Source organism: Talpa occidentalis, unplaced genomic scaffold, assembly GCF_014898055.3.
Source record: "Talpa occidentalis isolate TD23 unplaced genomic scaffold, MPIMG_talOcc4v2.1 talOcc4.17, whole genome shotgun sequence".
Classification (NCBI taxonomy): Eukaryota; Metazoa; Chordata; class Mammalia; order Eulipotyphla; family Talpidae; genus Talpa; species Talpa occidentalis.
Genome location: NW_023601754.1, coordinates 50,597,025 through 50,608,989, shown reverse-complemented (window position 1 = coordinate 50,608,989; position 11,965 = coordinate 50,597,025). Strand labels below are relative to the sequence as shown.

Sequence of the window (11,965 nt, the reverse complement as noted above, 5' to 3'; positions counted from 1 at the left end):
CAAGAAGAGTCTGGAACCCGGAGGTGAAATTCCTAGGTTAGCAATACTGCACGCAGGGATGACCATACAGGGGCACCAGGAAGGTATCAAATCCCTGAGGACATGGGAGCTCAAGTTTGAAAACACCCCAAAAACTATCCTTGACAAATAACGGATGCAGTTCCTCTAAAGAAAGACTGTACAACGATCATCTTCTAGAAGACTAAATAACTAATGAGATACAAAGAAGATCACAAAAACTATCAAAAAACAAAAAGCAATGACCAAAAAAGAGCAGAAAACATTTAAAAAAAAAAAGACGGAGCAGAAAAGTGTAACTGAAATGAAAACTTCCCTGGATAGCTTCAAAGGGAGCTATGAACAGGCAGAAGGCAAATCAGTGGACTTGAAGGTAGGAAAATGGAAACTGTTGAGTTCTGAGGCAAAGAAGAGAGGAAGGAGAGAGAACAAGTGCAAGGGACCTGTCAGCCATCAAGGGAGCCAAGAGACTCTCTGTGGGAGGAGAAGGGGCCAGTCAGCATTCCTGAAGAAACACCTGAAGGTTTCCCAAATTTGACAGAACTCTGTGAACTCTAGAGAAGCTCAATGAACTCCAAGAGACTGACTCCAAGAAATACGATAATGAAATTTCTGAAAACCTGAGATAAAAGAGAACCTTCATAACAACGCTGAAGCAATCTCTTCCAGTCAAGGAATTCTCAGTAAGATATTCAAAAGACTTCTCATTAGAAACCTGGGAGCCCAGGACCTCCCTGGGGGCCCAGGGGTTAAGTGTCAGAAACCCCACCAATCCCCACCAAGCAATCCTCTCCTGTCTCCCCACTGCTCCCCTCAGCAGTGTATTTCCGTGGATCTGCCTGTTCTGTTCCCCACTCTGTCTCTGGTGAATCCTCTCACCCTCCACATCTCTGGCCTGTACCCCAGCTCTTTTATGCATTAAAAAAAAAAAATCAAAGTATTGATATTTTAAAAAGCAAATAGATGAAGCTTTCTCCTTCCCTGGAATCACAGAGTCGGGGGGAAGTTGCAGCCCTCTGATCAGGCTGGCTTCCCTAGTAACCAGCAACCACCCTAAAGGGTTTTCCAAAAGTTACCCCCATGAGCAAAACAAGAGCTACTTCCATCACTCACAATACTCAGGAACCGCCCAGTGGAACTGTGGAGAAACACAAAATCTTGAACATCAGAGCACCCCCGCCAGCATATCCAGGAGCAGCGGTAGGCGGGTGATGCCTCTCCTCTCCCTGTGCACAGCTCAGCCCACTCCCCAGGCCCAGGCTCCGTCTACAGGGCCTCCCGCCTGCCCCCTCGGACGCCCACCTGGACAGCCGCCTTGGGAGAGAGCTTCCTTCACTGCCCACAGCTCGTGCCCGTGCTCCAGCTGGCCGAACAGCTCAGGTCCAGGCACAGGATACCCTGTTCATGGAGAGAGGACACGGGACTGCTGAAGGAAATAACTACATAAAACCTCCTTATGTGCCACTTCAGGATGTGGACCAGGCCTCCGATGAGGCCCCCACACCCACACCAGACACCCGGGGCGCGCCGCTCCGTCATAGCTGCTTACTCCAATGCCAAGTGGCGCGCATACAGAGAACACAGCCGGCTCCACAGGACCGTGCCACACACGGAAGTGCATTCTGTGGTGGGAAAACGGCAATAAACAGACATACTTAAATAGTCACTAATTTCAACCAAACAAGGTATGTATCTTCATTCACCTACATCTTTTTATCAGATCCTAAGTAAAGTTTTACCGTGTTGCTTTTTTTTTTTCCCTTTAAAGATTTACTTTTTTATACTTACAAGAGCTGGGGTACAGGCCAGAGGTGCGGGAGGTGAGAGAATTCACCAAAGACAGAGTGGGGAGCAGAACAGGTGGATCTAATGAAACACACTGCTGAGGGGAGCAGCGGGGAGACAAGAGACGACTGCCTCGCGATGTGGGTAGCTCCCTGGCCAGCCAGGGATCGAACTCATACTGCAGAGGCTGCGGATTGCTTCATAGTGCGGTGCTTAACCCCTTGTGCCACCAGGGAGGCCCCTTTTTTTTTTTTTTTTTTTTAAAAAAAAGACTTAGTTTTGCATACAAGAGCTAGATTGCAGGCCAGAGATGTGGGGGGTGAGAGGAGTCACCAGAGCCAGAGTGGAGAGCAGAACAGGCGGATCCACTGAAATCCACTGCTGAGGGGAGCAGCAGGGAGACAGGAGAGGTCTGCTGCGCCATGTGGGTAGCTCCCTGGCCAGGATTGAACTCAGGCAGCAGTGGCTGACGACAGCTTGATAGTGCTGAGACTTTAACCCCAGCGCCACCAGGGAAACCCCTCACAGTGATGCTTTTATAGGTTATAGAAAAATCAGAATCCAGCGGCTTCCTCACATCATCCCCAGCAAGCATGTATCATGACCAGCACCATTTAACACATGAAGGACCAAGGCTTAGGCAGATAAACTGACTTTCCAGAAAGCACAGAGTGGGCGCATGGCATAGCCACTATGGACACCGAGGTCTGGCCGTCTGTCCTCTGGTCTGTCCACCATAAAGCTACACAACTTGATTCCAGAAGGTGCTGAGTCCAGGCATGAGCAAAACAAGAAGCCTGGTGAGTGAGAGTATTTAACAGCAGTGGTGACAGTAGGGTGTCAATTGCTGGCCACACCAGGCATTGTCTGAGCCCGTCACATAAGTCAGCCATTAACCATTTCTACAGTCCTAGGCAGGAGATGTCATGTTATCCCCAACTTACCAACCAGCACACAGGCTCAGTAAGTTGCCCAGGGCCTCATAGTTTTTAAAGCATGGAGCTAGGACTAAACACCAGACGCATGGCTCCCGACCCTGGTCTCCCAAGCACCACATTAAGGAGTGACTAACCCTGTGTGAGGGGTGGGGGTCAGCAGTCTGAGCCCAAGTGAAGGGTGGTGTTGAGACAGGGATATGAACTGAGCAGATTCACCCTCAAGCAACAGGTAAGGGGGAGAGAAGGAATAGCAGTACATTTGGAGATTTCAGCATTTCATGAAGTTCTAAGAAATAACACTTAGGGATGCAACTCAGAGATATGGTCATATATGGACATTCACAGGTCCATCAAGTCATCTACTATCATCCATATTTCCTGGGGGAGAAAGAACTTTCTACAAAAAAGTTAGAGAGCACAGCCTTATAAAAGGCGCGTTCTAGGGCTTCCCCGGTGGCGCAGCGGTTGAGCGCGGGGTTGCGAAGCTGCCCGCAGCCTCTGCAGCGCCGGTTCGATCCCCGGCTGCTCCCCGGCCACCAGAGGAGGGTCCCACATGGCGCGCAGACCTCTCCTGCCGCCCGCTGCTCCCCTCAGCAGTGTACTTCGGTCCTTCTGCCTGCTCTGCTCCCCGCTCTGGCTCTGGTGGATTCTCTCACCCTCCCGCGCTTCTGACTGTCCCCAGTGCTTGTATGAATAAATAAATAAATAAATAAATCTTAAAAAAAAAAAAAAAAAAAGGGTTTATTAAAAAAAAAAAAAAAAGGCGCGTTCTATACTAAGTCAGACTGTATGACGACTCACTGAAATAAGTTTTCTTGACTCTGCTGAGGGTCACATGAGAATCAAAGGGTGGAGCAGAAACAGTGCCTTATAAAGGCCTCTCACGCAGCCAGTGCTCACAGGACACAATCACACTGTGACTATTCCCACCCACTCCTAAAAGTGACTTACTTTTCATTTTCTTAGATTCCTTCCAAAACAAAATCCTGTGTCACTTTGGTAAATGGTAAACACAAGAGTCACTTGCCTTGATGGCAGCTCACCCTTCAAATATAGCAGTGAGGGGCCTCCCTGGTGGCACAAGGGGTTAAGCACAGCACTATGAGGCAATTTGCAGCCTCTGCAGCACAGGAGTTCAATCCCCAGCTGGCCAGGGAGCTACCCACATGGCGCAGCAGACCTCTCCTGACTCGTCTGCTGCTCCCCTCAGCAGTGTGTTTCAGTCGGTCTGCCTGTTCTGTTCCCCACTCTGTCTGTGGTGAATCCTCTCACCCCCTGCACCTCTAGCCTGTACCCCAGCTCTTATAAGCATAAATATATAAATCTTTAAAAAAATTATATGGCAGTGAAATCAAAACAATGTTTTAAGGCTCAGTGAGTTCCCCCTGTTCAGAGAGGAAATTAGCAAAGGTTGGGGTAGAGGACATACAGTGTTAAGATCACTGAACCCACATTTTTTTTTAAAAGATTTATTTATTTATGCATACAACAGCTGGGGTACAGGCCAGAGGTGCAGGCGGGTGAGAAGATTCACCAGAGACAGAGCGGGGAACAGAACAGACAGACTGATGAAATACACTGCTGAGGGGAGCAGCGGGCGAGACAGGAGAGGTCTGCTTTGCCGTATGGGTTTCTCTCTGGCCAGCCGGGGATCGAACTCGTGCTGCAGAGGCTGCGGACTGCCTCATAGTGTGGTGCTTAACCCCTTGCACCATCAGGGAGATCTGAACCCAGACTTTACTTCAACAACAAAGAGAAGGGTGTCTCTCAGTGCCCCAGATGAGGTGTCTACCAACCTCAGCACGGCTGACACCCTAACTCTCGCACCTACAAGAGGCCTGTAGCAGCTCCATCCTAGTTGTGAAAACCAAAGATGTTTCCAGACTGAGTTTCCAGTCGTATCCTACACTGTGGATTTACAGCCCCGTGACCCCAAAATTCAAGGATCTGAGGTGATTATCCTCAGAGAAACCTGTGTTCTCCTTCTTGGACAGGAAGACCCACTGCTGAGAAGGGCTGTCCTGTCCATCAGAGGGCATTAAGACCATCTCTGGACTCCAGCACTAGATGCCTGTACGACCATCACCCCCAGCTAACGTCCAAAACTGGCTGCAGACATTGCTGTGTCTCCTGGGGGACAAAACCACCACCTGTTGAGCAGCCCTTCTCGCACCTCTCTCTAGTACTGGTAGAGAATCTGGACCCAAACTTGGGAAGCGAGGGATGATCATGAAGGCACATGAGAATAAAGCAGCCCTCAAGCCCAAGCCCTGTTGAGAACAATACCTGATGCCACTGAGGGCAAAGGCTTCCTGAGGCCTGCCTCACTCCCCTTTTCTTAGAGACCATCCCATCACCACAACCCTGCTAACCTGGCTGGACGGGACAGCAAAGCCAACCAGGCTCACTAAGATCCCTCTCTGGAATGTGGACAGAGGGAGTCTGTGCTGGGCACTGGGGCAAGAGGTCCAGGAAATTATACTCTGGGTGCCAGTTCTTCCTCGAGGACCTCCTATCCCTACCCCAGGACAACTGCACAGAAAAAAACAAAATATAAATATGCAAAGAAGTAGAAAAGGGCCTGGGCTGGCTACTCCTGTCACAACTCACTGAGGCAAAAAAAAAAAAAAACCAACAACATTCTGAAAAGGCAATGACAAGCAGACCCACAGAGACACTGGACTTGAGAAACCCCGAACACAGAGCACAACCATTGTGGATCCAGTTCCCCTTCAGAGCCTGTCTGGAATTTCTGCCTTGGGGTTCTACAGGACACCCCCATCTCTTTCTACCTTTGAGGACCAAAGGGCACTACGTTTCTTCCCAGAGAGACTCAGAGAGACCAGCAACAAGAATGAAGTCTACAAAGTGACTAAAATTCTGGGGACGAGGAAGGGAGGGCCCCAAAGGCCTTCCTACCCAGCCAGGATGGAGTCAGAGTCTGAAGGAAGGAACTCACCGCCCACCACATGGTGGAGAGGGGACGCCTTACCCAGGGACAGCAGGAGCCTGCAGTTTTCCACCATCACCTCCTGGTACAGGATCCTCTGGGCCGGGTCCAGCTGCGCCCACTCCTCCTGGGTAAAAGTCACGGCCACGTCATCGAAGGTCACAGACACCTGCAGCGTGAAACACAAGTAGACGTGTTGGCCGGAGGGCACTGGGCGGGATCCCAGCCGGTCTTGGCATCCCCGATGGAGGTGCAGAGACCAAGCGCCTCATCAGCGAGCACCACCTGAGGGCCAAGCTCTGGGGGAGGCTCAAGGGGAGGTGGACGCTACTTTGGACATAACACACTAACGGAAGAGAAGACGCCTCCTACTGGGGAGCCACTGGACAGTCACAGGAGACGTTGGGGTGACATGTGGGCTGTGAGATACACAGAAGAAAGTCTCCGGGACCTCGCAGGAAAGCCGAAGTGACCATGACACCAGTCTCGGTGACAGCAGCAGTACCGAGTCTCAGGGTGCCCATCAGGTGTGTACTCAAGCTGAGGAACTCACATTATATATTGAAACAGAAAAGTGTTAGCTTTTCAGCCACTGTGTCTCCTGACTACACCCTTCACACGAAGCTTATCTCGGTAGGTCACCTCCACCATCTACACTTTCTCCTCAATAGGAAACGGCCAGCGGCTGCAGGGACACACCCCCACGTTGAAGAAGCCCGCTGGTTAACCAGAAACAGCTAATCATCGCTTCGCTCTGGACGAACAGCCCCCACTGTGCACATCTATCACTTCCATGCTCCAAGGCCGACTCAGACGCCACCCGCAGTGGTCACTGCGCTTTCCACCTCTCTCGCCAGTTTTCTGAGTTGGTATTTCCACTAGGCCGTGGCAAATGAACCGACTCTGCAACTGGAACCCTAAACACGCCCTCCGGCTGTGCTGGATTAACCCCCATCACGGGGGTTCTCCTGGGCCATTCGGGGCCGGGGATGAGGGAAGAGAGCTCAACTCGGGGCCTGAAGCGGGCACCAGGACGCGCGGCTCCGCGGCACACCCGCGGGGTCGGCCGCGGCTGGAGGAGGGGCGGGTCCCGGAGGTCACGCGCGGATCCGCGGCCGCCGGCAGGCAGGGAGGCGCGGGCGAGGGCGAGGCTCTCCGCGCGCACCGCCTCTCCGGCCTGAGGCGACAGCGACGCCCCCGCCACGCCCGCGCGGCGCACGGTACCGCGCCCCCCGGCCCGGGCGCGCCCCCACTCACCTGCGCGGGGCCCGGCGCGGCGGCCGCCACTGCGGACCCGGGGGGGCGCGCGGGGCCCCGGCCCGACGGCCGCACGGGCCCCGCATGGGGACCCTCGCCGCCCGCTGCCCCGGCCGCGCCGGCCGGCCGCTCATTTCCGCGGCCACACGCGAGCAGCGCCGCCCGCCGCCGCCTCCACCGTGGAAGAACCGTCGCGCGCCAATGACGTGGCCCGAGCGGCGGAAGCCCCGCCCCCGCGGCAGGAAGCGCCCGTCCTGGGCTCTCATTGGCCCCGCCTGGCCGACGCGCGCGCACAGCCTTATGGGACGCGACTCTGCGCTAGGGCGCGTCCGCGGGCGACGGGAAACGGGCCGTCCTCCCCGGTGCGCCCGAGCACCGCCCCCGGGGGTTTCCATAAAGGAGCCGCGGACTCTCCGCCAGGGGAGGGCGCCTGAGCCCTGCCCGGGCCCCCGCCGTGGACGCACGGACACCGACCCCGGAGCCGGCGGGGCTCGACGGGCGTCCGAGCAGGGTGGCGTCGTGCGGGGCGGGCACCATCCTAAGCCGTGCCGGGTTACCAGGTCCCGAGACCCCGGGCGACGCCGGGGAGCTGCGATTTCAGGCCGCGAGGCCGTCGGGGGCGTGAGGGTAGATGGATAAAGGCCGGGCTCTGCGCCCTGGACCGACCCCACCTTAACTGAGTTGCCGCCAAGAGGCCGACGGTCGCGGCAGTAACGTTGTTCCCGCGCAGAGTGGACCCTGTTTGACCGGAGTCCTGATTCTCGAACGGATAGAGTGGAAGAGTGGTTGGGTCCAAGGTACCCGGCACCACGAGGAGCGCGTCTGCGGAAGCACGGACTGTGGAGGGCAGGGTGGGCACCACCTTGGGCCCCTCTCTTGGGACAGAGTTTCTACAAAAAAAATAATAGATTCCACCCAGTGACACTAACTCACGCTGACCTCATGCAAAATGATTTTTATTAACATTTTGAATCTTAAAACACAACAAAGAGGTGAGATAGGAGTTAACTTCCCAGAACAAGCACAAAGGGTAGGAAGCAGAGAGGGCTCAGGAAGCCACCTGAGCAGAGGGAGGCATCACCCTCCGAGAGTGCAGCTGGACCCAGGGGTGCGCCAGGATCCGGGCCAAGGGCAGTCGCTCTGAGGGCTGGTATCTCAGAAGGCTGGAGATCAAGTCTTGGGCCCCTTGAGGCAGAGATGGGGGAAACCGTACATCTACCTGAGGTCAGGGAAGGAGAAAGAGAAATGCGGTTCTCTATGTTACTTAATCGCCCTTCAGGACAGTGTTCTGGCTCTCAGCAAACGCATGTGTGTCCCCCACGCGGGCTGGCCTAGCAGCCACCACCGACTAGCTTCCCCACAAATTCCCAGAGTGGCTGGCCATCTCACCTTGACAATTCGTCTGTAGGTCTCATTGTGCGTGGGGCTCTCAAAGGGGGGGTTTCCCACCAGCAGTTCGTAGCAGAGTACCCCGATGCACCACAGGTCCACCGTCTCGTTGTATGTTCTCCCCTCAATCATTTCTGGAGGCAAGTAGTCCAGAGTCCCACACATGGTCTTTCTCCTAGAAGGCAGAGAAGGGAGCACTGAGCAGAGAACAAGGGAAACCCTCCTTTCTTAGCTGCTAGTGAGATGGGAGACCCTAAAAGTCTTTGGTGTTCCAATCCTGCTTGGAGACACCAAGTTTTAATATATATATCAAGGTTCAGAGAAAACATATTTTGGAATTATCATAGTTATATTTAGCTCATGACCCAGAATGTTTCCAAAAGAATATTCTGGGCATCAAGGTCTGGAACAAACTGATAGCACGTCAAGAACCATGTAAATGAATTATGGTTTATTCATGTAGTAAAATATACTCCTGCAATCAAGAAGAATGGATACATGGAATGTTACTGATAACAAATTAACAGATCAAAAAGTAACAGATAAGGCTGAAACACATTCTTTAAATTATCAATTAAACATACACATTCTTTTTTTTTATAGAGGCATGTTTATTCTTTTATTATTTTATTTATTTGCTTGTTTGTTTTTTGTTTATACATGCACTGGGTACAGTCAGAAGCGCGGGAGGGTGAGAGAATTCACCAGAGCCAGAGCGGGGAACAGAGCAGGCAGAAGGACCGAAGTACACTGCTGAGGGGAGCAGCGGGTGGCAGGAGAGGTCTGCGCACCATGTGGGACCCTCCGCCGGAGGCCGGGGAGCAGCCGGGGATCGAACCGGCGCCGCGGAGGCTGCGGGCAGCTTAGCAACCCAGCGCTCAACCGCTGCGCCACCGGGGAGGCCCTAAACATACACATTCTTAAGAAGTAGTATTTAAATACATACCCAGGTTTGCATCCAGGTCTTACATGTGGAAGGAATTAAACTGCAGCCTAACTAGCACCCAGAGCCACCCGACCTCCACCTGACTCACCTTAAAGAGGGAGTGTGCACAGACCAGCCAAAGTCTGCAATCTTCACCTCACCCCTGTACCCCAGCAGCAGGTTCTCTGGCTTAATATCCCTGTGGATCACCTTCTTCTCATGGCAGTAGGTGAGCGCATCTGCCAGCTCCTCTATTATCTGTGTGAACAGAGCAAAAGTGTCTGGAAGTGGAAGATGCTAGTTTCCCTGAGGGAGCACGCTCACTGTGAATGTTCTATCATACTGGATCTTCCCTTTCCTGGTCACCAACCACATAACCCTCTTTAAAATACCACCATTGTGGCGGGGGGGGGCATTTCTTCTCCCCCATTTTATGTGGTTTTATACGATGGATGCTAAAGTAGACAGATTCTCCTCTGCCATAGCACAGCAGGTAGCCAGAGGACCTCCCGGAGCCAGTTAAACAGGCACCAGGCATCATGGAGCATCAGGCGTGAGAAAATGGTATGAAATCAGGAGGAAAACGAGATGACTCATACAGTCAGAGCAAGCTCATCCAACACTGCTGCTGGGGAGATCGTGGCTCTGGTGCCCACAGGAAGTCCTCGAGAAATCTCTTGCTTCCTATTTCTAAGCCAGTTGCTCTCATTTATTCTGTGAATTCCCTCAGTCTTTCAGTGTTTTCCTGTGTAAGCCTGAAATTAAAGTCCATAACAACCAAAGAACCCAAACTTACAAAAACATTAGTATTCTGGGGGTGCTCAGGATATCCAAATGTGAAACTGTAGGATGTGTGTGCCATTATGTAAATTCACAAAACAAAATTCAGAAATAAGGAAACACAGGAGCTTATGCACAGCAAAGTAAGTCAGAAAAAGACAAACACTGGATGATTTCACTTGTGGGGAATGTAGAAAAAGGAACGGATAAAACTAAAACAAACCCCAGAAATCTACAGAACTGAAGCTACTGAGGGGAGGGTGAGAGAAGAGAATCAGTGGGCTGTGGTGGATGACCAGTGTTTTGATGGTGGACTGTGGTTTTGCAACAGAGATCTGAAGAGGCGACCTTGCACCCCCAAATAACATACAATGTTGTCACCATTATTACCTCAACAAAAATACCACCAAAAAGTCAGAAATAAATGTAAAGGCAATCAGGTCGCACATGACAGCCGCAAGCAGTGGGCCCTGCCAGTGCACAGCAAACTCTGGGCCCTCAGCCCTGACCTCACCGTAGCTGTCCGCTGTTCATCTAACGTGCGGCTTTTCTGCAGCTCCTTGTAGAGCTCACCCCCGGGAGCATATTCCAGAACCAGGTACACCCGGCGTGCATCGTGGAAGTAGTTGTACAGGCGTAGGATATTGGGGTGTCTGGAGGGAGGAGGGAGCAAGAAGGTTCAGACTCCTCCCCGAGGTCCCACGGGGCACGGCCTTGCCGGGGCGGGGCGGGGCGGGGCGGGGGCGGGTGGGTAGGGAAGTCTTCCAGGGGGAAGCCGGGGCTGTTGGGCGGGAGTGAGGCAAGCGCCGGGTGGGCCTCAGGGCTGCAGGGAGACGGCCCCAGCGAAGCGCCGGCGCAGACCCCGGGCGGGACGGGGCTTTACCGCAGATGGGCCTGAATTTCGACCTCCCTGCGCAGCTGGTGCTCCAGCCCCTCCTTCTCTATCTGGGACTTGAAGAGGACCTTGAGGGCCACGAGGAAGCGGCTCTCCTTGAGGCGCGCCAAGTACACGTTCCCAAACTTCCCCTTGCCCAGGGGACGCCCGATCTCAAAGTCGTCGACGGCGAGGCGCCGCCTGGGGGGGGGGAGACTCAATTCGGCGCCGGCCCGGGGCTCCGCGTCCCGCGCCGCACGTCGCCGCCGCCGCCCTCCGTCCCTCCGTCCCTCCGGCCTCCCGGCCTCCTCCGCAGACGCTCACACGGTGGCGCCGGGCGGCGCGGGGTCTCCTGCAGCTTCTGCGGGCGAGAGACGGGCTGTGCGGCCTCGCGCGCTCCCTCCGCGCCCGCCCGCCCGGCCGTTGCCCCCACCTGCGGCCGGGACGTCGCCCGACTTCATCCCGGCTGTGGGGCGGCGGGGCGCGGGGCGCCCCTCGGGCCGTCGGCGCTGGGCGTCCGGGTCGGGGTCGGCCGGGGGGACGCGGCGGCAGCGTCGGCCGAGCTCGCCCCGCGCGTCGCCTCCGGCTCCTCGGCGGCCACGCGGCGCGGCGACGCCCGACGGGCCCTTGTAGCGCGCGCCCCGCCCCGTTGGCCGAGCGCCAGTTCCTGGTCGGTTCCTATTGGCTGGGGTTTCGGAGGCCGTACGCAGGGCAGCCAATAGGAGAGACGGGCCCAGGCCGGGCCAATGAGGCGCCAGGGGCGGAGCCCAGCGGCCGTCGGGGCGGGAGCCGTCGGGGCGGGAGCCGTCGGGGCGGGAGCCGTCGGGGCGGGAGCCGTCGGGGCGGGAGCCGTCGGGCGGGAGCCGTCGGGGCGGGAGCCGGTCGGGGCGCTCGCTGTCAACCTGCCCGCCCGCAGCCACGGGGGCGCCGTCGGGGCCACCGTCGCGCACGTCCTGGCGGAACCGCACTGGCGCGCCCCGCGCTCGAGCCTGGGTTCCAGCTCAATCTGGTCCCCGTCACCCAACACTTCGGGGGCGTCTCCACCCGGG

General features: G+C 55.3%; 2 protein-coding genes across 2 annotated transcripts in view; both read right to left on the bottom strand.

Moving 5' to 3' along the window:
* The window catches only part of LOC119248759 (uncharacterized), a 34,048-nt gene that overhangs the window by 6,153 nt on the left and 15,930 nt on the right, over positions 1–11,965 (bottom strand). The window contains exons 7-16 of the mRNA XM_037515633.2: positions 11,241–11,869; positions 10,926–11,117; positions 10,557–10,695; positions 9,372–9,520; positions 8,338–8,512; positions 8,030–8,167; positions 6,949–7,604; positions 6,064–6,110; positions 5,734–5,958; positions 1,321–1,416 (exon numbers count right to left, since the gene is read on the bottom strand). Coding sequence (XP_037371530.1) covers positions 1,321–1,416; positions 5,734–5,958; positions 6,064–6,110; positions 6,949–7,604; positions 8,030–8,167; positions 8,338–8,512; positions 9,372–9,520; positions 10,557–10,695; positions 10,926–11,117; positions 11,241–11,869 — 2,446 coding nt within the window. The remainder of the gene's footprint in view (positions 1–1,320; positions 1,417–5,733; positions 5,959–6,063; positions 6,111–6,948; positions 7,605–8,029; positions 8,168–8,337; positions 8,513–9,371; positions 9,521–10,556; positions 10,696–10,925; positions 11,118–11,240; positions 11,870–11,965) is intronic.
* On the bottom strand, positions 7,885–11,383 carry AURKC (aurora kinase C). The gene is made up of 7 exons (XM_037517255.2): positions 11,350–11,383; positions 11,241–11,277; positions 10,926–11,117; positions 10,557–10,695; positions 9,372–9,520; positions 8,338–8,512; positions 7,885–8,167 (listed from the first exon to the last, which is right to left on the bottom strand). Exons 1-7 carry the CDS (start codon positions 11,375–11,377, stop codon positions 7,997–7,999), a joined length of 891 nt encoding a protein of 296 aa, XP_037373152.1. The 5' UTR covers positions 11,378–11,383; the 3' UTR covers positions 7,885–7,996.